The following is a 21,520-nucleotide window of genomic DNA, read 5'->3' on the forward strand; positions in this document are numbered from 1 at the left end:
AACTACATGTCAACTAACTCTCATTAAAATATTAATAGACTGTCTGCTTAATATTTGCTAAAACTTTATTTTGTTGGTCCCCCAACAGATATTCAACTGATTATAAGTAACTTGGCAACTACAAGTCAATGTATTCTCCTAACCCAAACCCGAACACCTAACCCTAACCTACCAGTCTACTACACTCTACTAATACTCTAATGAGAGTTAGTTGGCATGTAGTTTACAAGTGACTTATAGTTAGTAGAATGTCTTAAGTGGACTCGAAATAAAGTGTAACCAATATCAGTTACTAGAATATTAAGTTTGCAGCATTGAATAACTCGTGACGAGCATTGTTGCTGTTCACTCTGTACCTGCTACCCTTAGGAGATATCATTAGGAAGCACGGCATTAGTTTTCACTGTTGTGCTGATGATACTTCTTGATCTGAATGCATGGGCGTAGGTTTAGGGGGGGACGCTAGGTACTAGTCCCAATCAATATTTTAAAATGACAAAATTGTCCCCACCAATATTTGTGAGAGAATTACGAGGCGGCCGCCTCCGTCAAATTAGTTGCCGCCTTCTGCTCTCGACAAAACTCGATAGACAGTCACATGCTCAGATACACTTTTTCCACCGTGACGGTTCTATTTGGTTCCTGTGTCCATCAAACATATTACATGCGCTTATTGAGGCACACGCGCGCGCGGTCTCTTGCTCTCTCTTCCTCTCTGCCGTGCACGCGCTACGCGGTTTGGAGCACAGTCTCTGTCTCGCGGGCGCGCTCGCGATTCCGGGAGATTTTAACTAATTCACGGGCATCAGTGAGCCGCTATCAATATGCGGGAGACTCCCGGGATGTCTGTATTTCTATACTGAAATAATATCGGCATTATTATTGATATTTTCATTAGGTAATTTTTTTGGTGCCCTCTCGGCTCTTGGTGCCCTATGCATAGCGCGTGGTGGGAGCGTTGGCGCTGAGCATACATTTAATAAAATTAGGGGGGAAATGCCCTTTATAAAGGTAAAATATATATATATATTCTGATAAGATTGTTTTCCAACAGTGACGTAATGAAACATTGACAATTTAAGTTTGAAGGGAGTAAAGCCTCAGTTTAGGCTATTAAAGAAATGTAATTTTGCCAAAAGAAGAACTTTTATTTTAAATAAATGTTATTTTTAAATCACCCTACTACAGTGTGACATTTTACCATATTATCATGCTTAACACTGATAATTTGAATTGTAATTAATGTGATGATCAGATATCTAAATCAGAGAATATCATAGGTTTGGGCAGGTGGATTATTTATTTTTAACAGTGGATTCTGGTGACTCAAAGTGCACCAGATTAATGAATTTATCTTTAAAATGTACAAAATTTTCTTACGGGTGGGCATGCCCCCGGACCCCTCCAGAGATACCTAGGTCCATCCACAAAAGTACTGTGGAAAACACAGTAGGCTATATGTTGGTATATGAAAAATACAAGTTAATTATCTTTTTAATAAAATACATCATCAGAATTTTATCAACTCCGCCTAGTTTTGAGCCAGGAAAAAATCCCTGCTGCAGCGATTTGCATCGATTCCCATGGCCAGTACAAGGAACGCCGTCATTTGATTGGCTGAAAAAATAAGGGGGTGGTGTGGGGGTGGGATGTCCCCACCAAAGCTGAGACCAAACCTACGCCCTTGTCTGAATGTTTGATTAATTGCGGTTTAGTTTAAAGGTTGTATCAGCGATTTCAGGCCCAAAAATAAATGATCACATTCATCTAATCTTTCCTAACGATCCACTAGCTGCCCACCCCATAAGCAGGCCGTCAAAAAAACGAGTCTCTGTAGGCAGCCTAGGCTCTGAGATCTGCACACAAAAACAATTGGTTTCACCAACCACTCAAAACAAAAATAAATAGTGTTCAACCAATCACCGACAGGGGCTGAGTGTTGTGAGGTTTTGCGCTCTTGCACGGCTGCATGCGAAGTCGGAGCTGAAGAAGAAGCCAACGTCTATCAACAAGAGAAATTTAACATGTTTGAGTCAATCCCCAAGAGGAGGATTAGGGCGAGGAAATACCATCGTGTTTATTCGGCTTCAGCTCCGACTTTGCGTGCAGCCGTGCACGTGTTGGTTGGTCGCTTTAAGCAACGGGGTCAGATATTTTGAGACCACTCGCTTGAGAAAGGCCAGTGGATTTTATGTATAGAAAGTTTCTAGACAGAACTTTTTGTGTCCAATCTTGCTGGTTGGTCTGAATCGATGTCACAGATAATTACCCACGAGATGGGTCGTTTAGAAAAACTGACAGGGGCACAATGAAATCAGTGGTGCTGGATGGTTGGGGTGACCCAAGCTGGGACACAAGTATATGATTGAATCTTATGAGGTGTGGAAAAAAAGATGAAGAAAGTATTAGACCAGGGAAAAAGCAAAAAAAAACAACATGACTTTGCGTAAACATACACGCCACTGCCAAGTGTTATCTTTACGCATTTTGATCTATCCGCGTGTATGTCTACACCCTAGTGTGGGTAGGTTTAGGATTAGTTGTGGGTGTGGGGTTAGGATTAGAAGTGCGGTTAGGATTAGGGAATCAGGTACGTCGAAACGAACCATATCCCCAGATTTGATTGAAAAACACGCCAAAAAGCGGTTATGCGTCTTGATAGCACGCTGAATGGAATACGAATTGGTGTGTCATACATATGCCATTTCATGAGATCAGTCGGAAAAACCATAGGTCCCATGTCCCCACCGATTATTTCTGGCTCACCGTTGAGTTTGATAGGTTGAGATATTATGCTCCAACTGGTAATGGAAATTACTTTTGATGAGAATACGGTCTGTCTGTCATTTATGTCAGGCCTGCAGCTCTTTGTTGAATATTTGCCAAATTTCTGTGATGCTTTTGAATTGTAGCAGTAACAGGAAACAGAGGCACTACCACAGAAGGGACCCTCAGTTGAGGAAGTAAACCCAGTTCTTTGATCTAAATTTAAAGATGACACAGGCTTTGTGAATATTGAACAATGCAGAGCCAAGCTAAAAACTTAATCTCATGTGTATGTCAAACAGAACTCATTGTCACTGAAAAAGTAAAAAAGGGTATCCCAGCCACTGTTGGACAATTCTTGGCGCAACCTGCCACTCACATGACATCACAACTTTTGGTTCATGTCTACTTTAAGGGTCTGTTTGTTTTCACACATTGACCACAAGTTTGCTACTAGCTTTAAAAAGAAGACGAGTGCTGATTACATCTAAAAAGAACAAGGAACAAAATAATTTAATGTTTAAGAGAAGAAATGTCTGATAGCATGTATAACTATGTGATCGGGTCTGAGTGTGAGGGAATGCAGCCAGAGAGACTGGAGATGACAGTGGAAATCTACGAGAGTGCAGAAAGTGCGAGAGATCATGACTTCAGGACAGAGACAAACACACACCAACCACTTCAGCGTTCAGGTAATCACATTCATTACTTTGATAGAAACATCACAGTCTGCACATGTTCAGTCATCTAATGTCATAACTGTGGTTATTCAGGAAGTGATTGTGAAGCATAGATCAGAAGCATATACAGTGTTTTTGGTTCTGTTTTGTGTTCTTCAGATGCTATTATTGGATTTAAAAACTAACCATTTGTATTTGTTTTTGGAGAGAAAATAAAAACGGACCAAAATGTGTGTTTTAGTTAGGATGGTCATACATCATGCAGACACATCCAGTGCATTAGTTTGGTGTTTATCATGACGATTTCATGTTCATGACATTTACGCTGTAAAGTGCATAAAGGCGTTCAGAACCTCATATAGCTTTCCCCCGTTAACAGTCTGTAGTTGAACAGAAATCAGACAAACAACAATCCGTAGAAACAAAACAGCAGTGTGGCAGGAAGGGAGAGTCTCGTGCAGATACAGGCGCCAGCAAGTGCTTCACAGTCCTGACGTACATAAACAAAATCACATTCAATAACAGTGCATGATTAAAACATACACGCAACACTTAAACATACACTATGATCTGTTGTGGTATTTATGCAAATTAGCACATCTGTAATTAGAATATGCACCGTTTGTCCATGTTAACAAAAAAAAAAAAAACGTGTAATACATTTTTTGTTTGTCTTGATATAAGTAATCAACTCAGTAATTTTCATGGTGATATCTAAAGGTTACATTTTTTTACCCTATTCATGTGAGACAAATAATGAATAGGCGTATGAATAGGATATATTTGGGTTTTTTTCTGAACTTTCCCCTAATGGGATTCTTCTGGGCTTTTTCTCCTTACTCAGGACATATGGAGGATACAAAATCAGTTGAGTTTGATCTGTTGCAATTTGTTCACCCTTTTTTCCTAAAATGCCTGGACTAGAAGTGCTCTGAAAATGTCCTGGTAGACGGCTGCGTTGACTCTGGATTTAATAAAGCAGTGGACCAAAGTCCTCTTTTCTGATGAGAGCAAATGTTGCTCCCTAAAGCAACAGTTACTGTGTAATTACTGTTTGATTTCATGTAATATTAAAATTTTCTGGGATTTTGATTTTGTGGGTTTCATAATCTGTAAGCCATAATCCTCAAAATTATAACAACTAAAAAGGCTTGAAATATCTCACTTTGCATGTAATGAGTCTATATAATATATTAGTTTCACCTGTTAAGTTGAATTCTTGAAATAAATCAACTTTTGACGATATTCTAATTTTAAACCTGTAAGCAGCCGCTCGATCACCTTGCTCCGGCATCAGCTGTTTTGGCATCCCTCCACCTGCCCAATTCCACCAACATAATTTAGGCATCTTCCGACCATACTCATCATTTAAGCATTACCGGTAGTAGTCCCACTGGGGTTAAATCTGAGCTCAAGTTGAAGCTGCTTCCTTAAGCCCCTCCACTGCGGACAGCAAGCCAAATATGTTTACCCTTATTTGCCTAAAGATTATATGGGCAAAATAACTGTGTTGTTGATGTAATGTTGATGTTTGCTCTTTAGTTTAAACATATTAGGTTAGGTTAGGTTAGTAGTAACTGTTGGTTATAATGATTTCACACAAAAAGTGCCCAAAACGCACAGAATTTGCATGTCTAGTGTGTTTTAACAAGAACTGCAGTATGTCAGAAAAGAAAATGAAGACTCAAAAATATTTATAGAAAATGTACCCAAATCTTGTTTTTAATTATTCCGTTTGGGCTTTGAACAAACTTCAAGTATAAAGTTTATGACCATCTTCTAAAAACAAATTTAACAAAAGTCTTTGTAAAGAAATGCTTGGTTTATATGTAGCCTGGGAGCCACTGTTGTGACACTGTACCAACGCTTCCAGTGTGAATACTCGCGCGTGTCTGCAGCTGCAGTCACGATGTAGTTGCGCTCACGCTTGCGGTGTAAAACAGCCATTAGCCACGAGTGTTGTGTGAGTGTGGCTTAAATGCCAACTTCTCCAGTGAGTCACTCTGAATAAGAGTCACCCTTAAAATGTGTTAACTTGAACCTGGCTGCTATATCTAACCACACTACCACAATTGTGCCATTTAGCAAGAGCTTTTTGCTATGCAAATTCATTGGTATTATCAGACAGGAAGTACTTTGCCACTTTTTGGCCTTATTTACTTTTATAGCAGAGGACTACAGAGTAGAAACACACATAGCTCTTCCATCATTACCATGACCAAGCAAACAAAAATGTCTCAGCCTGTTTATGGCAATATAAACACTGATGGAACACAAGAGATGGACAGAGGCACTCAGAGAAACCATACAGGTACAAATACAACACACAATAGGAAACTAATACAACTTTTATCAAAATTTCTGCTATTTCCAGGAAGTGATTGTGTGAGGACCAGAAGAGCAGCTCCAGTGTGTTTGGTGCTTCTGTGTGTTGTTCTGCTGACTGCAGTCATAGTGCTGTGTGTCCACATCCATACCAAGAGCACAAACTACACAGAAGAGAGACAACAGTTAATAACCATGATTACCAACCTCACAGAAGAGAGAGACCAGCTACTAAACAAGGACATAACATTGACAAATGAAAAGGATGGAGTAACCAAGAACAATAACCAGACTAATGAAAGAGACCAGTTCAATCAGGAGAGAAATGAACTGTGGAAGATGCTCAATGAAATGGGTAATGTTAAATTATAGTGTTTACTTAACCCTCTGGTGCTCTTCACGCGTAGGTAAAAAATGAAAACAATTTTTATCAATGTACTATATTTTAGGTTGATAATGTTTTTATTTTATTTAATATTTTGTATTTTTAAGTGTTTTTTATACTAACGCTGTATTTATAATTCATTTATTCCCTTTTGAGCATAGACCTGAAAATTAAATTTCCAACATAAACTGGTAAATCTTGTATGCTATAAAGCACAGACTTAAATTTGATCGCTTTTTAAAGACGACACTTGGCAGATTATTGCCGAAGTAAAAAAAAAAGAGAATTTTACATGTATTGTTATGAAAAATGCACAGAAATACTATTTAATTTATTTTACATGAAATATATATTTTCAAAATCACAATTTTGTTTGGCTGCAGTACCAAAAGTTTTCAATAGATAAAATTAATCTCCCATTCATTTCCAATGGCATCATTTTTGACCATGAGGAGCTCAAATGTGACTACTTTTTACAGGACCGTTTTCGAATCATGTCCATTTTTGTGTGTGTGCTCACATAGCAAGTGCCAAAACCTTTACCAAGTTTTGTACCATTCCAATGAAGTGAAAAATTATTAAAAAAACAAAACGTAAACATTTTCGGTAAAAAAAATTACCGATTTAAATGGGGTCATTCCATAAACTTTAACACACTTCCCCACAGAGGTTTTGAGTGCAAGCTATCATAAACAAATTGCATAATTCAGTTCTGGTGGTAAAAAGTGGCAGTAGATGATCTGGTTCTGTTTACAGATGGATGTATTTATCAATCCAGCTTTTACTCTATGTCGTCTGAGAAGAAGAACTGGACTGAGAGCAGAAGATACTGTACAGAGAGAGGAGCTGATCTGGTCATCATAAACAACAGAGAGGAACAAGTGAGTGAAACATAGATTGCACCTTTACAGTATGACCACTCAGAAACACAGACGTTAAAGAGTTAATTCACCCAAAAATTATAACTCTACCATCAATTCCTCAACCTCCTCTCTTTTCAAACCAATAAGACTTTGTTCTTCTTCAGAAAACAAATGAAATATATTTTTAATGAAATCAATTGAAAGTGTATTCACCCAAAAGTCTGACGGTTCAGAAAGCTCATCGGACACATGTAGAGATCAACCGTTCTTGCTCGATGCATGAGAAAAAAGTTGCTCAATGTTTGTTCGCTGATCAAACACTGAATCTGTTCATCATATAAGGTGATCGTGTCTCTTCAGAACACTTGGATTAAACGGCTCAATTCACATAGATTACTTTTACGATATTTACGTGAATCTTTTAAAGCATTTGAGTTTTGGGTGAATAGACTGAATTGGGTAATGGAGGGACAGAAATCTCTCAGATTTAAATATTAAAAATTATATTTATTTGTGTACCGAAAATAAATGAAAGTTTTATGGAGCTGGATCAACATGAGTGTGAGGAACTGATGATAGTATTTTCATCTTTAAATGTAGTTTCCTTGTTGGTTCTACTAGGATCTTGTAAAGAAGATGTCTGGAAGCACTGGAGTCTGGATGGGTCTGACTGACAGTGATGAGGAGGGCAGATGGACATGGGTTGATGGCAACACACTGACCTCTGGGTGAGAAATCACTGAACTGATTATTCTCTAATAAATGATCTCAGTCTGAACATCTAATGCTGATCTGTTGATGCAGGTCCTGGAAGTTTCGAGAACCAAATGGTTATGAAAAAGAGAACTGTGCTGTGTTATATCCATCAGGGTGGTATGATTATCCATGTAATGTTGCTTTTAAATGTATCTGTGAGAAAAATATTGAAGAAATTAGTAATTAAATTAAATATATTTTAATTACACGCTTAACAACAATATGTGAAGTCAAGTTTCTTAATATTCTCCCCATAGTTGTAAATAATAACAGTCACTGCTTTATAGTGACAGTGTGTGTAGTATATATAAAACATAATAATAATAATAATAATACATTTTATTTGTACAGCACTTTTCATAAAAGAATCTCAAAGTGCTACAGAGACCACATTAAAAAAGAGATAATAATAAAAAACGAGTGAATAAGATACATTTTTTAAAAGAAAAAAGAAAGCTAAAAGAGGAGTTCTTTCAGTGCAGAGGGAGATTTGCAAAGCCTAAGGACAACTTAAGAACGCCTGCCTGAACAAAACAGTTTTAAGCTCTTTTTTAAAAGTGTCCACAGACTGGGGTTTTCGCAGATGCTCAGGGAGGGAGTTCCAGATGCGAGGGGCAGCACAACTGAAGGCTCGGTCTCCCATGGTGCGGAGTCTTGAACGTGGCTGATGGAGGAGATGTGTGCTTTGGGACCGGAGGTTATGGGTGGATGAGTGAGGGGTAAGGAGGTCTTTGAGGTATTTCGGGGCATTGCTATAGATGCACAGATGGGTGATGAGGGCAATCTTGTACTGAATTCTTGAGGTTATGGGTAGCCAGTGGAGATTTTGGAGAATGGGAGTGATGTGTTCGTATTTGCGGGTTTTCATCAGAGTTCGGGCAGCACAGTTCTGAATGAATTGTTTTTGAAGGTGTTTATTTGGTATACCGATAAGCAGGCTGTTACAGTAATCCAGCCTGGAGGAAATTAAGGCGTGGACGAGTTTTTCTGCGTCAGAGAAAGTGAGGAAAGGGCGGAGTTTTGAAATGTTTTTGATATGAAAAAAGCAGGTTTTATACAGATGTTTGATGTGATTTGCAAAGGTCAGTTGAGGGTCCAGCTTCACACCGAGGTTGGTAACAGTAGTTGAGAGGGGGATGTCTTGACCGGAGAAAGAGATAGTGGTTATGGGTGATGACTGGACCTGATGAGGGGTGCCGATTTGTATGGCTTCAGTTTTAGAGCTGTTTAACTGGAGGAAATTATAACTCATCCATGCCCTAATCTCCTCCAGGCAATCTGAGAGGGCTAGAGATGATGGTGAAGAAGCTGATGAGAGAGCAGATAATGATGGAAGGACCGGGGTAGAACATAGGTTTGAGTCGGTTCGCAGGTATAACTGGGTGTCATCAGCATAACAGTGAAAGGAGATGCCGTGACGGCTGATGATACGACCCAATGGCAACATGTATATAATAAAGAGCAGGGGTCCTAGGATAGATCCTTGGGGGACACCACAAGTGACAGGGGCTGTTCGGGACCTGGCTAATCCCAGGCTGACGTGCTCTGTCCTGTCAGCGAGGTATGAGGTGAACCAGTCCAGTGTGGAGTGACGGAGACCAATGTCAGTATGAAGACGGCTTAGTAGGATATGGTGGTCGACAGTGTCAAAGGCTGCTGAAAGGTCAAGGAGAATGAGCAGAGAGGGGGATCCAGAATCTGCAGAAATGAGAAGGTCATTGGTTACCCTCAACAGTGCTGTCTCTGAACTATGAGCAGTTCGAAAACCTGATTGAAATGTTTCAAACAGTGAATGACGTTGTAGATGCTCCTGTAGCTGAGCAGCAACAGCTTTTTCAAGCACCTTGGACAGGAATGGAAGATGGGCCGATAGTTGGAGAGGGATTCTGGGTCAAAACATGATGATATATTATCACAAATACATTATTTATTAATGTATTTAATAATTGAGACCACAAAACTATTAGCTTTGATGGAAGACTGAACATTAAACCTTTAGATGACACACAACTCATATACTGAAGATTGACCAGATCAAAACAGTGATGGACTAGTTAAAGGGGTCATGACAAATCACATCAGCCCTGATCTTTTGACATAAAAGAGGTCTTTGTACCATTAAAACATAGCTTATCTTAAATGTCTTCCTCATTATATAAAGCATTTATTTAATTAAATGTATTGTGGAAGATTTTCTTTTTCCGGGTGGATCATCAAGACTATTGATCCTCCTAGTTGTCAATCATTCTGGTGATATGTTTACGTAAGGCCGTCATACGTGCTCGTCTCTAGGTAGTTTTCGCTTTCTGCGCATGCGCACTTTCAGGTGTATATGTGTGGTGAGCTACGGTTTCAGCCATTCATTGAAGCTCGCCGTTCTCACCTGTTTTTTTCTAAATGTCTGAGGGTCGCAAGAGAAAAAGCGTCTACGAATTGTATGACAAGAAGAGAAAGGCCTCTGAAGAAAGAATCAAGACCAGAGTGTTTTTGGGAGAATATTTCACACGCTAGCGTGCGCTAAAAGCACAGGTTGGGCTTCCCACTGATGCCTCAGTCGCAAAGTTCCTACTCGACAGGTACAGTTTGGCATGCCATTCAGTGTTAATTTTGACAGTAAATTTTGATTTAGTTTTAGTCATAGTCTTTTGACTAAAATGCCATTTTAGTTTTAGTCACATTTTAGTCATCTGAATTGTTTTAGTCTAGTTTTAGTCGACGAAATACAATACGATTTTAGTCGACTAAATCTACAGTAGATTTAGTCGACTAAAATCGAATGGGTTTAGTTAAATTGTAATGCATTAATTTTGAATTTCTCTAAAATTTCTCTAAAAGACAGATTTAGTACTGTGACAAAATAATATCTTAAAATTAAGTCTTTGTTTTCTTCAGGGAATGATTATTCAGTCTTTAACTTATACATGTCAGCAGCATGTATGTAAAATTTTGTAGTTTCGAGATAATGACATTTATGCGTGGTTTGTGAAAAAAAATTGTGGTGACATGTGACATTTAATTTGACAACATTTTAAGGATGTGTAGTGCAAATATCTTTATATTATATAATTATACTTCCATTTTAGTTAACTTTCTTTCCAGTGCAAAACAATAGTACATTAAAAAACAGCTAATAAAGAAAATATAAAATATATATTTTATATATATTACCTGTTTTTTTGATATATTGTTGTTTTGCACTGGAAAGGAAATATTGCACTCAAATAATGCATTCAAGCAATACAACACCTGTATATATGCACAAGGAAAATGGCTAATGTAGTTTTTCACCACAAATTCTGCTGTTAAACACAATTAAGTTGAAATGATGCAGGTTGAAGGGTTCAAGAGAACCAAATATTATATATATGCACAAGGAAAATCTCACAGAAACAAATAAACCTCCAGACTAAGCACATTGTGCAGCTATTTCCCATTCAATTCTATATTTTTGTGCTCTTTTTCGCCGGCTGCTTGGAAGTAATGTTAGTCATTTTTACATTTCCCGCTGTTGTCACTTGTCATCATCGTTGCTCACATGACTCACAATGACTGAAACGACCAATTAAAAGGGCATTCTCTGATGATGTTCCAAGATGTTAAAAACGCGACGCTGATCATAGACAAACGGGGAGAAATTAGTATCTACCGCACGCACCGTCTGTTTTTTTTCTTATCATAGCCTACAAATGTCTTCGTTCATAGTCTGACATATATTAGAAGCTATGTGTGTGTCTGTCACGGATTTGCACTGAATTGATTCTCAAAAATACGGAACAAAGTGCGTTCCGTATCGGTTCAATACGGAACAAGACTTTTATGTGTCAAATACGGGACGATTCCGTCTTATACGGAACGGTTGGCAACCCTAGTCATGAAACCCATACTGATTATTTCTTCACAAGACTTTTGAAATTTGTATCACGTAGCCTAAAATATTTTCTTCAAAACTATGTGAAAATCATCCTCCCTACTATAATATATAATGATTTTAAATTAGTAAGAAATTTGTGTAAGAAAGCTTTATGCGAGGAGGCATGAACCATCATGAATATTGAGCGTTTCACACCTGAGAGAGACAAAGACCCTCCAATAATGGCCCTATCAGGTGCTATCATTATGAGGAATCTTGCAAAAAGAATGAGGAGAGACTTAAAAAAGAAAGGCTTTTTGTTTTGGATTTATTTACAACTTAATACACAAAGATACACAACAAATGACCAAAAAAAACACATTATTGACCACACTGGTCTAAAGACAGAGACTTGAACTGTCACACACCAAGGTGTTTGATTTTTCACTTTACCATGTTCATGTACAGAGTCTCATGTGAATGTTGAAGTCAGCAGGACTCATCAGTGGGGCATCTGAACCCTGTAAATAAATAAATAAATAATTTAAAAAACAGCTGAGAACATGCTGATTTCCAGAGAAAATATAGGGCTGCACGATTTTGGGAATTCATTTTAGATTTTTCTGGTTAAAATTGCTTTTTAAAATGTACAAAATACACACTCATATATATATATATATATATATATATATATATATATATATATATATATATATATATATATATATACATACATATATACTTCAAGCCGCTATGCCTTGCGAGTCGGGTCCCTGTCTTCCACCTCGCTGCCACACCGGGGTACGTCTGTGGTGCCTCTGGTTTCCCTGGCTTGGGTTCTGGGAGCCTGGCTTGCGCTTTCCAGCCCATCCACTAGGCTCCTCCGTACCATTAGACTTGGCTATACGATTCAGTTCGTCCAAGTTCAGGGGTGTTCACTGCACTTCGGTGTTGAGCGAACGGGCCCGTCAAATGCTCTGAAGTTGAACCTATTCGTTGAGTAGAGTTGTGACGTTTGCGAACGAACCGATTCTTTTGAACGGCTCATAAACATGAACGATGGGAGCCGAGTTGCGGCGGGAGGGGAGCCGTTCTTCTGTCGTTCTTTTCTTTGTTTCACCGATGCACACAAAGGCTGCGTTTACACTTGGCATTAACATGCAATCACCATGATCCGATCAAGCAGATCGGATCATTAGCCAATCAGGACACCGTGCGTTTACATTTGTTCATATTAAGTAGGCTCTGTATCTGGATAACCGATCGGATTTCTGTTTCCTGCATAATATTTAAATTAGGTCTGTAGCACGACACCAATAAGAGTAAAGATTATACAAATTAAGCAATGTCCCAATTGCTTTCACTCACTTTACTTTCCTGTGCAATCTCCATCCTTAAATCAAATTAGGCTACGTTTTTTGAATGAAGGAATATTTTGGAATATTAAGGAGTTGATCATACAAAAATAACCATATAAGTCACATCATCGATCATCGGGTGATGTCCTATTTGCAAAGTTTATAATTAATAGTATTATTAATAATATTATAAGTAATAGTAGTAATAGTGGACTGTATGTAGACATTTCCATTTTATTTATTCTAATTTTATCTACAGTATATATTTAAAACTTTAAATATTTTTTGTTTTTTATCAAAATGTTCTTGTGTGGAAGTGTTTGTAGTAAAAGCTGTTTTGCACAGAAATTCATTGCAGCCGGCTTTGTTTTTTATGTTTATTTGTGAGTAGGTATTATATGAATAACATAAGTCAACATAGCTTTGCATACACACACTTTGTACTAAAGGTAAATCCAAAATAGTGATGTTACTTTCTAAGCAGAGGGATGTTGTGGAACCCTATGGAATATAGTCCACACATGACAAATGAGGTAATAATCAATATTCAGAATAATTCAAACTCAGATATTGGTGTTTTAATTATTTGACTACAAATCTCACCTCATCATTCCTCCCAGTGATTATTTCCAGGATAAACTGAGATGCCCCCAAGCTGGCTTCTTAAAACTGACTAAATATTTAAAAAGAGCCAAAAGAGCCGTTCTTTTGAACGGCTCTTTAAAAGGAACGGATCGCCAAGATCCGGATCCTCTCAAAGAGCCATAAATCCCATCTCTACTCTGTTGGCCTCTCTGTGGCGCAGAAACTGTTTCTTCATACCCATTATCCTGTGAAGATGAGCATGTGTACACTTTATAACACTATTTGTCATAATTTCTGGTGTATTGAGTAGGCAACTTACAACTGTCTGGGGTTCTGTTGGGACAGGAGGCTCCAAAAGACAGATATTAGTCTCTAGATAGATATTAGTCCCAATAGATATCAGAATCTATTGGGTCGAACGAAAAACCCAACCCAAAGTAAAATAAATGGAAATATCAAAAATACCCTATATAAAAAATAACACATAGACCTCTTACATTTCCTGAAGGCCCTTGGATCTCCGGGAGTGACCGGCTCTGATGAAGGAAGTCCCTCAGCCAAAAATGCTGCTGCACTGCTAGACACTGGATGCTACTTAGTTATGTAATATGTCAAAGGTTTGTAAAGTCAGATAGCCTACACCCATGATATGCTCAAGCCTTACCTGATTGAATTATGGTTTTACATTTTTTTTATTTTCAGCTGCTGCCACATTCTTTTAATGCCTGCAGGATTGCACCTAGCCTACATGAAAATTAAAATTAGGTTGAATAACTGTTCTTCCAGTTTCACCTGATATTATAACAGTTACTCTAAAATAGTTATTAATTACTAACTACAAATGACATCTTCAACAGTGTAATTAGATTAATGTAATAATTACTATCTTTAGAAAGTATTGGTCTACTTATTATTAATTACTAAGTCCCATATCAACCTCAACCACTTGAACAATACAATGAGGAGAGACAAGAAACTGCACTTTTAATGCTTTCAAAATGAACAATATACAATTGCATGAATTATTCTTGAATTGACCAAAGTGTGTAGAGGGAGAAGGTTACATTCAAAATATACCTTTTAAAAATGTATGTTAAATCCACTAATGTTTTATACAGAATTGTTCTATAGTCTATGCAGTAGCCTATTTAATGTAATTACATCATATTTTATTTTAAATTACAGAAGAATCAAGAGTAATCCCTTTAATTAAATTACAATATTTAGATTACTTGGTAATTAATTATAATTACACCCAACACTATATACCAGTAATTCCTCTTTGTGTCTGGCGCTGTTGCCATGGTGACTCATAATATCTGCGCTCCATTGATAATGGCTTTTTATAGTTGTGGTGCACACGCTCAACTCAGAGTCAGTCAACTTAGAGTTGATTGAACTAACTAATTTCAGCTGATCTGAAACCGAAAACTCAGAGTTTCCCATCTCAGGGTAAGTCAACTCAGAGTTCAAGTTTTAACTCAGAGTTGGTTGAACCTCCTTATTGAAACAGGCCCGTGGATTAATCAGTCCATTTGGTAAGAGACCAAAATAAACAGCATTTTGTTTGTTCTTTGTCATGTATGACTATTGTGCATCTAACATAATACATTATCTGGTAAATGTGCAGTCCTAATTATAAATAAATAAAATAAAATAATTAAAAAATAAAACTCTAAAACAATTCTAGAAATTGTCACCACATAATCAGTTATTTTGATTGGTAAGCATGATATCATAAGTGCTTCAAAGCAAACAATGTTGGGGAAATATGATACTGTTGTGGCAAAAATTCATCAAACAAACATCACTGCGTAAGGGAGACTCAGAGTCAAATTATAAAATAGAAGTATTTATTCTTGCAAGAATAGGAGCAGTCTAATACACAGTTGTTACCCTGTGCAGAAGAGTGACACCCACCCCAGACAGACTGAACCTGCTTTTATCTCCTGGCTCTTCCAAGGTCTTCTTGCCAGAGCCATCCTACCAGTAGTTTTCCATAGACTAAGCCCTCCTTCACCAAATGGCCTTCTGACATCTAGGTCAGAGGTCCTTGTTCGTCTGTTCTCTGGAGTGTCTCTCCCTTCTGCCTTCCCAGGTACATAAACAGAATCTTCTCTCACTACAAGTGAGAGTCACACATGTGACATTCTTTGAATCATCTATATTTTACTAAAGATCAGTGAATATCATAAAACCGCCACTACAACTCCTCACTTTTTATCATTATTAATCAAACATAATAATAATAATAACAATAATAATAAATGCAAGTTCAAGTCATTACATCACACATCATAAAAGATCACTCTCCTTGAACCTGTGAAGAAAAGGTCTAGAATGAAGAAGCATAAGGCTGTTTTTGTTGGGGAAAGCCCCATTAATTATTTAGCAAGCAAGTAAACATGTTTACTAATGCCAGGCTCAACCTCAGTCACACTAGTAAGGAAAAAGATTATAGCACAGTAGGAAAACAAACATATAAAATTCAAATCATAAAATTGTAATAATAAAAAAAATAAAAAAAATCCCTCAGTTTCAAAACATATCCATCGTTCTCAGAAAGAAAAGAAAACATCAACACATTTAACTGTAATCTCTACTTGAATCATCTGCATAATTTTGTTCATCATCATCATTCGGATAGACTGTCATTTTCACCAATTGAACAGACATTCCAGTTTTCTCATATTCACCCATGAATAACAAAATTATCAGAATAACACATACACATTCAACATTTTCCCCATATCCATTCCCCTAACCATATTTTGTTATTTTACTTTTAATTCAATCAGGCAGTGGTTCTACTTAATCAGCTTCAATAATAATCCTTATAATTTACATTAATTAATAGATCTTCTCTTCCTGAAAACATTTACCTCAAATATTTTCTAATAAATCAGTAACCAATCAAATCATTTGTCATATACCAATATCAATAGTCAAGTCAAGTCAAGTCATCTTTATTTATATAGCGCTTTTTACAATACAGATTGTATCAAAGCAGCTTCACAGTGATAACATGAAAATACAAAAAAATAATTTCATCATCGTCCACCTTTAAGGCAGATCTATAATATTGTTGAATATTAAATGTCCCCAACTAAGCAAGCCAGAAGGTAAGGCAACAGCGGCAAGGAACCAAAACTCCAACAGGTGACAGAAGGGAGAAAAAAACCTTGGGAGAACCCAGGCTCAGTCGGGGGCCAGTTCTCCTCTGGCCAATGAGCGAACAGTGTATGAAGTTCAGAATGAATCAGAGTATTTGTCCAGTTCCGGTTGGTTGAAGTCGGAGTGGAGAGGAGGAGTGTCACATGTCTGTCCTGTCTTGTTATGCACATGGGTGTTTGTTATTTTGGGGCCATGTGCTCTTGTCATTGTCTGGTCCCTCCCCCTTGTTATCTGATTATTGGTTTAGTTGTCCCACCTGTCCTGCTCGTTACCCTCCTTGTTTGCCTCCCTATTTAGTCTTCCTGTGTTTGCTGTCCTGTGCTGGTTCGTTGTACATGTTACGTGTGTCTGTGCCTGTCCTGCCCGTGTTGGAGTTAGTTCTGATTTCCTTTGTTGGTTTGTTTGTTTTATGTTTTATCTTTTATTAAAATCTCTGCAATTGAATCCACGTCTCTCGTCTCCCACTCGTGACAGAACGAACCAGCCAAATGTGGATTCAGCGGAGTGAACTTTCTCCTGCTGAGAGGGAGAATGGGATTTCCTTGGCGAAGTATTTCTCCATGTGTGCCCAAAGGAATTTGGAGGAAAATTCCTCGTCACTGGATCCGTCCAGCGTTGGGACGTCATCGGTGGTTTCGGCCAGCCTCGAGTCTTCAGGCATCCGTCGGGGAGGACGGAGGAGGAGGAGGAGATCTGCGCTGGCCCAGTCAGAGACCGTGTGCGTCCCGTCTGCCCAGTCAGAGACCGTGCGCGTCCCGTCTGCCCAGTCAGAGATCGTGTGCGTCCCGTCTGCCCAGTCAGAGACCGTTCACGTCCCGTCTGCCCAGTCAGAGGCCGTTCACGTCCCGTCTGCCCAGTCAGAGACCGTTCGCGTACCGTCTGCCCAGTCAGAGACCGTGCACGTTCCGTCTGCCCAGTCAGAGACCGTTCGCGTCCCGTCTGCCCAGTGTGAGACAGATCTAGAGATGACCATTTGTGGGGCCGCCCAGGCAATGATGGACCATTTGGAGCGTCTGGCTCGGATCCTAGACATGCCAGTGTCTGCTGTTCCTGAGTCGGAGCCAGTGTCTGCTGTTCCTGAGTCGGAGCCAGTGTCTGCTGTTCCTGAGTCGGAGCCAGTGTCTGCTGTTCCTGAGTCGGAGCCAGTGTCTGCTGTTCCTGAGTCGGAGCCAGTGTCTGCTGTTCCTGAGTCGGAGCCAGTGTCTGCTGTTCCTGAGTCGGAGCCAGTGTCTGCTGTTCCGATTTCGGTGGTCCGGAGACGGAGGAGGAGAAGGAGAGGAACCTCTTCATCGGGTCGTCTGGTGGGTTCTAACCCAGAGACCAGCCCGGAGGCAACTGCCATCCCTGCCGCGCCGCCCGAGCTGCTCGCCCTGCCGGCCCCGCCCGAGCTGCTCGCCCTGCCGGCCCCGCCCGAGCTGCTCGCCCTGCCGGCCCCGCCCGAGCTGCTCGCCCTGCCGGCCCCGCCCGAGCTGCTCGCCCTGCCGGCCCCGCCCGAGCTGCTCGCCCTGCCGGCCCCGCCCGAGCTGCTCGCCCTGCCGGCCCCGCCCGAGCTGCTCGCCCTGCCGGCCCCGCCCGAGCTGCTCGCCCTGCCGGCCCCGCCCGAGCTGCTCGCCCTGCCGGCCCCGCCCGAGCTGCTCGCCCTGCCGGCCCCGCCCGAGCTGCTCGCCCTGCCGGCCCCGCCTGTCGTCTTCGCCCTGGCCGCCCGAGGGGTCTTCACCGCCCTGGCCGCCCGAGGGGTCTTCACCGCCCTGGCCGCCCGAGGGGTCTTCACCGCCCTGGCCGCCCGAGGGGTCTTCACCGCCCTGGCCGCCCGAGGGGTCTTCACCGCCCTGGCCGCCCGAGGGATCCTCACCGCCCTGGCCGCCCGATGAACTGTCCGCTTCGCCCTGGCCGCCCGATGAACTGTCCGCTTCACCTGTCCCTTCCGTCCCGCCCTGGTCTGTCCCTCCCGTCCCGCCCTGGTCTGTCCCTCCCGTCCCGCCCTGGTCTGTCCCTCCCGTCCCGCCCTGGTCTGTCCCTCCCGTCCCGCCCTGGTCTGTCCCTCCCGTCCCGCCCTGGTCTGTCCCTCCCGTCCCGCCCTGGTCTGTCCCTCCCGTCCCGCCCTGGTCTGTCCCTCCCGTCCCGCCCTGGTCTGTCCCTCCCGTCCCGCCCTGGTCTGTCCCTCCCGTCCCGCCCTGGTCTGTCCCTCCCGTCCCGCCCTGGTCTGTCCCTCCCGTCCCGCCCTGGTCTGTCCCTCCCGTCCCGCCCTGGTCTGTCCCTCCCGTCCCGCCCTGGTCTTATGGAGCGTCTGGTAGCCGCTCCGTAGGGAGGGGGTAATGTCACATGTCTGTCCTGTCTTGTTATGCACATGGGTGTTTGTTATTTTGGGGCCATGTGCTCTTGTCATTGTCTGGTCCCTCCCCCTTGTTATCTGATTATTGGTTTAGTTGTCCCACCTGTCCTGCTCGTTACCCTCCTTGTTTGCCTCCCTATTTAGTCTTCCTGTGTTTGCTGTCCTGTGCTGGTTCGTTGTACATGTTACGTGTGTCTGTGCCTGTCCTGCCCGTGTTGGAGTTAGTTCTGATTTCCTTTGTTGGTTTGTTTGTTTTATGTTTTATCTTTTATTAAAATCTCTGCAATTGAATCCACGTCTCTCGTCTCCCACTCGTGACAAGGAGAGACTGGTTGACACTTCAGGTCAGCGGCGTCGTCGTCGTGTCCTGGCGCTGGTCCTTCATCAGATCTGGATACGGCCTGGTTCCGGTGGACAGCAGTAAACCTCGGGATAGACAGAGAGACTAATATTAGCGTAGACGCCATCCTTCTTATGATGTACCAAGTACATCAGGATTACGGGAAGTGTTCCCGGTCCCGGCTGTTCTAAACTATGCAGCCTAATTAGAAGTCTATAATGTGTTATGTGTATGCTAGGCCGAAGAGATGTGTTTTTAGTCTAGATTTGAACTGACAGAGTGTGTCTGCTTCCCGGACAATGTTAGGAAGACTGTTCCAAAGTTTTGGTGCTAAGTAGGAAAAGGATCTACCGCCAGCAGTCGATTTTGATATTCTAGGTATTATTAACTGGCCGGAATTTTGAGATCGCAGTAGACGTGAAGGACTATAATGCGTTAAGAGCTCGCTCAAGTACTGCGGAGCTAAACCATTTAGTGCTTTGTAAGTGATCAGCAATATTTTAAAATTTATACGATGTTTAATAGGCAGCCAATGCAGTGTTGACAGAACAGGGCTAATATGGTCATACTTCCTGGTTCTAGTAAGAACTCGAGCTGCTGCGTTTTGAACTAGCTGTAGTTTGTTTGTTAAGCGTGCAGGGCAACCACCCAGTAGAGCATTACAATAATCTAGCCTTGAGGTCATAAACGCATGAACTAATTGTTCTGCATTATTCATTGAGAGCATATGACGTAATTTAGATATATTTTTAAGATGGAAGAAAGCGGTTTTACAGATACTAGACACATGACTTTCAAATGAAAGATTGGTATCAAAGAGCACACCCAGGTTCCTAACCGACGACGAAGACTTAACAGAGCAGCCATCAAGTGTTAGACAGTACTCTAGGTTATTACGTGTGGAAGTTTTTTGTCCAATAATTAGAATCTCTGTTTTTTCTGAATTTAGTAGTAGGAAATTACTAGTCATCCAATTTTTTATATCAGCTATGCATTCCGTTAATTTTGTGAATTGGTAGGTTTCGTTAGGTTTTGAAGAAATATACAGCTGAGTATCGTCGGCATAACAGTGAAAGCTAATTCCATGTTTCCTAATGATATCTCCTAATGGTAGCATGTACAGAGTGAACAGCAGCGGTCCTAGTACTGAGCCTTGTGGTACGCCATACTGAACTTGTGATCGATAAGACATCTCTTCATTTACTGCTACAAACTGATAACGGTCAGATAAGTATGATTTAAACCATGCTAGTGCAATTCCACTAATGCCAACATAATGTTCGAGTCTATTTAAAAGGATGTTGTGGTCAATGGTGTCAAATGCAGCACTAAGATCCAGTAATACTAATAGAGAGATACAACCACGATCGGATGATAAGAGCAAATCATTTGTGACTCTAACGAGAGCTGTCTCGGTACTATGGTACGGTCTAAATCCGGACTGAAAATCCTCGCAGATATTATTTCTTTCTAGAAAGGAACACAGTTGTGAGGATACTGCTTTTTCTAATATCTTTGACAGAAATGGCAGATTAGAGATCGGCCTGTAATTGACTAGTTTTGTAGGATCAAGTTGCTGTTTTTTAACAAGCGGTTTAATCATAGCTAGCTTAAAGGTTTTTGGTACGTAGCCTAGAGACAAAGATGAATTAATGATATTAAGAAGAGGATCTATGACATCTGGAAGCATCTCTTTCAGCAGCTTAGTCGGTATAGGGTCTAACATGCACGTTGTCGATTTAGATGATTTGACGAGTTTGCAAAATTCTTCCTCTCCTATAGCAATGAATGAATCAAATTTTCCCTCAGGGAGACTACAATGCACTTCCTGATGCGATACTGTATTAGACGGTTGCATAGTTATAATTTTGTCCCTGATATTATCGATCTTATAAGTGAAGAAGTTCATAAAGTCATTACTGCTGTGTTGCTTGGAAACTTCTGGGCTTGAAGCTTTCTTTTTCGTTAGTTTAGCCACTGTTTCAAATAAATACCTAGGATTATGTTTATTTTCTTCTAATAGGGTTGAAAAATAAGCAAATCTAGCAGCTTTTAAAGCCTCTCTGTAAGCAATCGAGCTCTCCTTCCATGAAATCCGAAACACCT

The 21,520-nt window shown here is 40.6% G+C and overlaps 1 protein-coding gene across 3 annotated transcripts in view; it reads left to right on the forward strand.

Annotated features, from left to right (window-relative positions):
* Nucleotides 1-3,207: 3,207 nt before the first annotated feature.
* LOC307004686 (uncharacterized protein) overlaps nucleotides 3,208-21,520 on the forward strand; it is a 36,570-nt gene continuing 18,257 nt past the window's right edge. The window contains exons 1-5 of one of the 3 annotated variants that reach the window (XM_079624084.1): nucleotides 3,208-3,458; nucleotides 5,821-6,126; nucleotides 6,913-7,037; nucleotides 7,641-7,747; nucleotides 7,824-8,007. In XM_079624084.1, coding sequence (XP_079480210.1) covers nucleotides 3,299-3,458; nucleotides 5,821-6,126; nucleotides 6,913-7,037; nucleotides 7,641-7,747; nucleotides 7,824-7,962 — 837 coding nt within the window. In that variant the 5' untranslated portion in view covers nucleotides 3,208-3,298 and the 3' untranslated portion in view covers nucleotides 7,963-8,007. Of the gene's footprint in view, nucleotides 3,459-5,820; nucleotides 6,127-6,912; nucleotides 7,038-7,640; nucleotides 7,748-7,823; nucleotides 8,008-14,076; nucleotides 14,186-21,520 lie in introns of those variants that run through there. The other 2 variants (XR_013799102.1, XM_079624083.1) reach the window with 2 other exon arrangements.

The sequence above is a fragment of the Phoxinus phoxinus genome, assembly GCF_949152265.1.
Source record: "Phoxinus phoxinus genome assembly, chromosome: 9".
In the NCBI taxonomy this organism is placed as follows: Eukaryota; Metazoa; Chordata; class Actinopteri; order Cypriniformes; family Leuciscidae; genus Phoxinus; species Phoxinus phoxinus.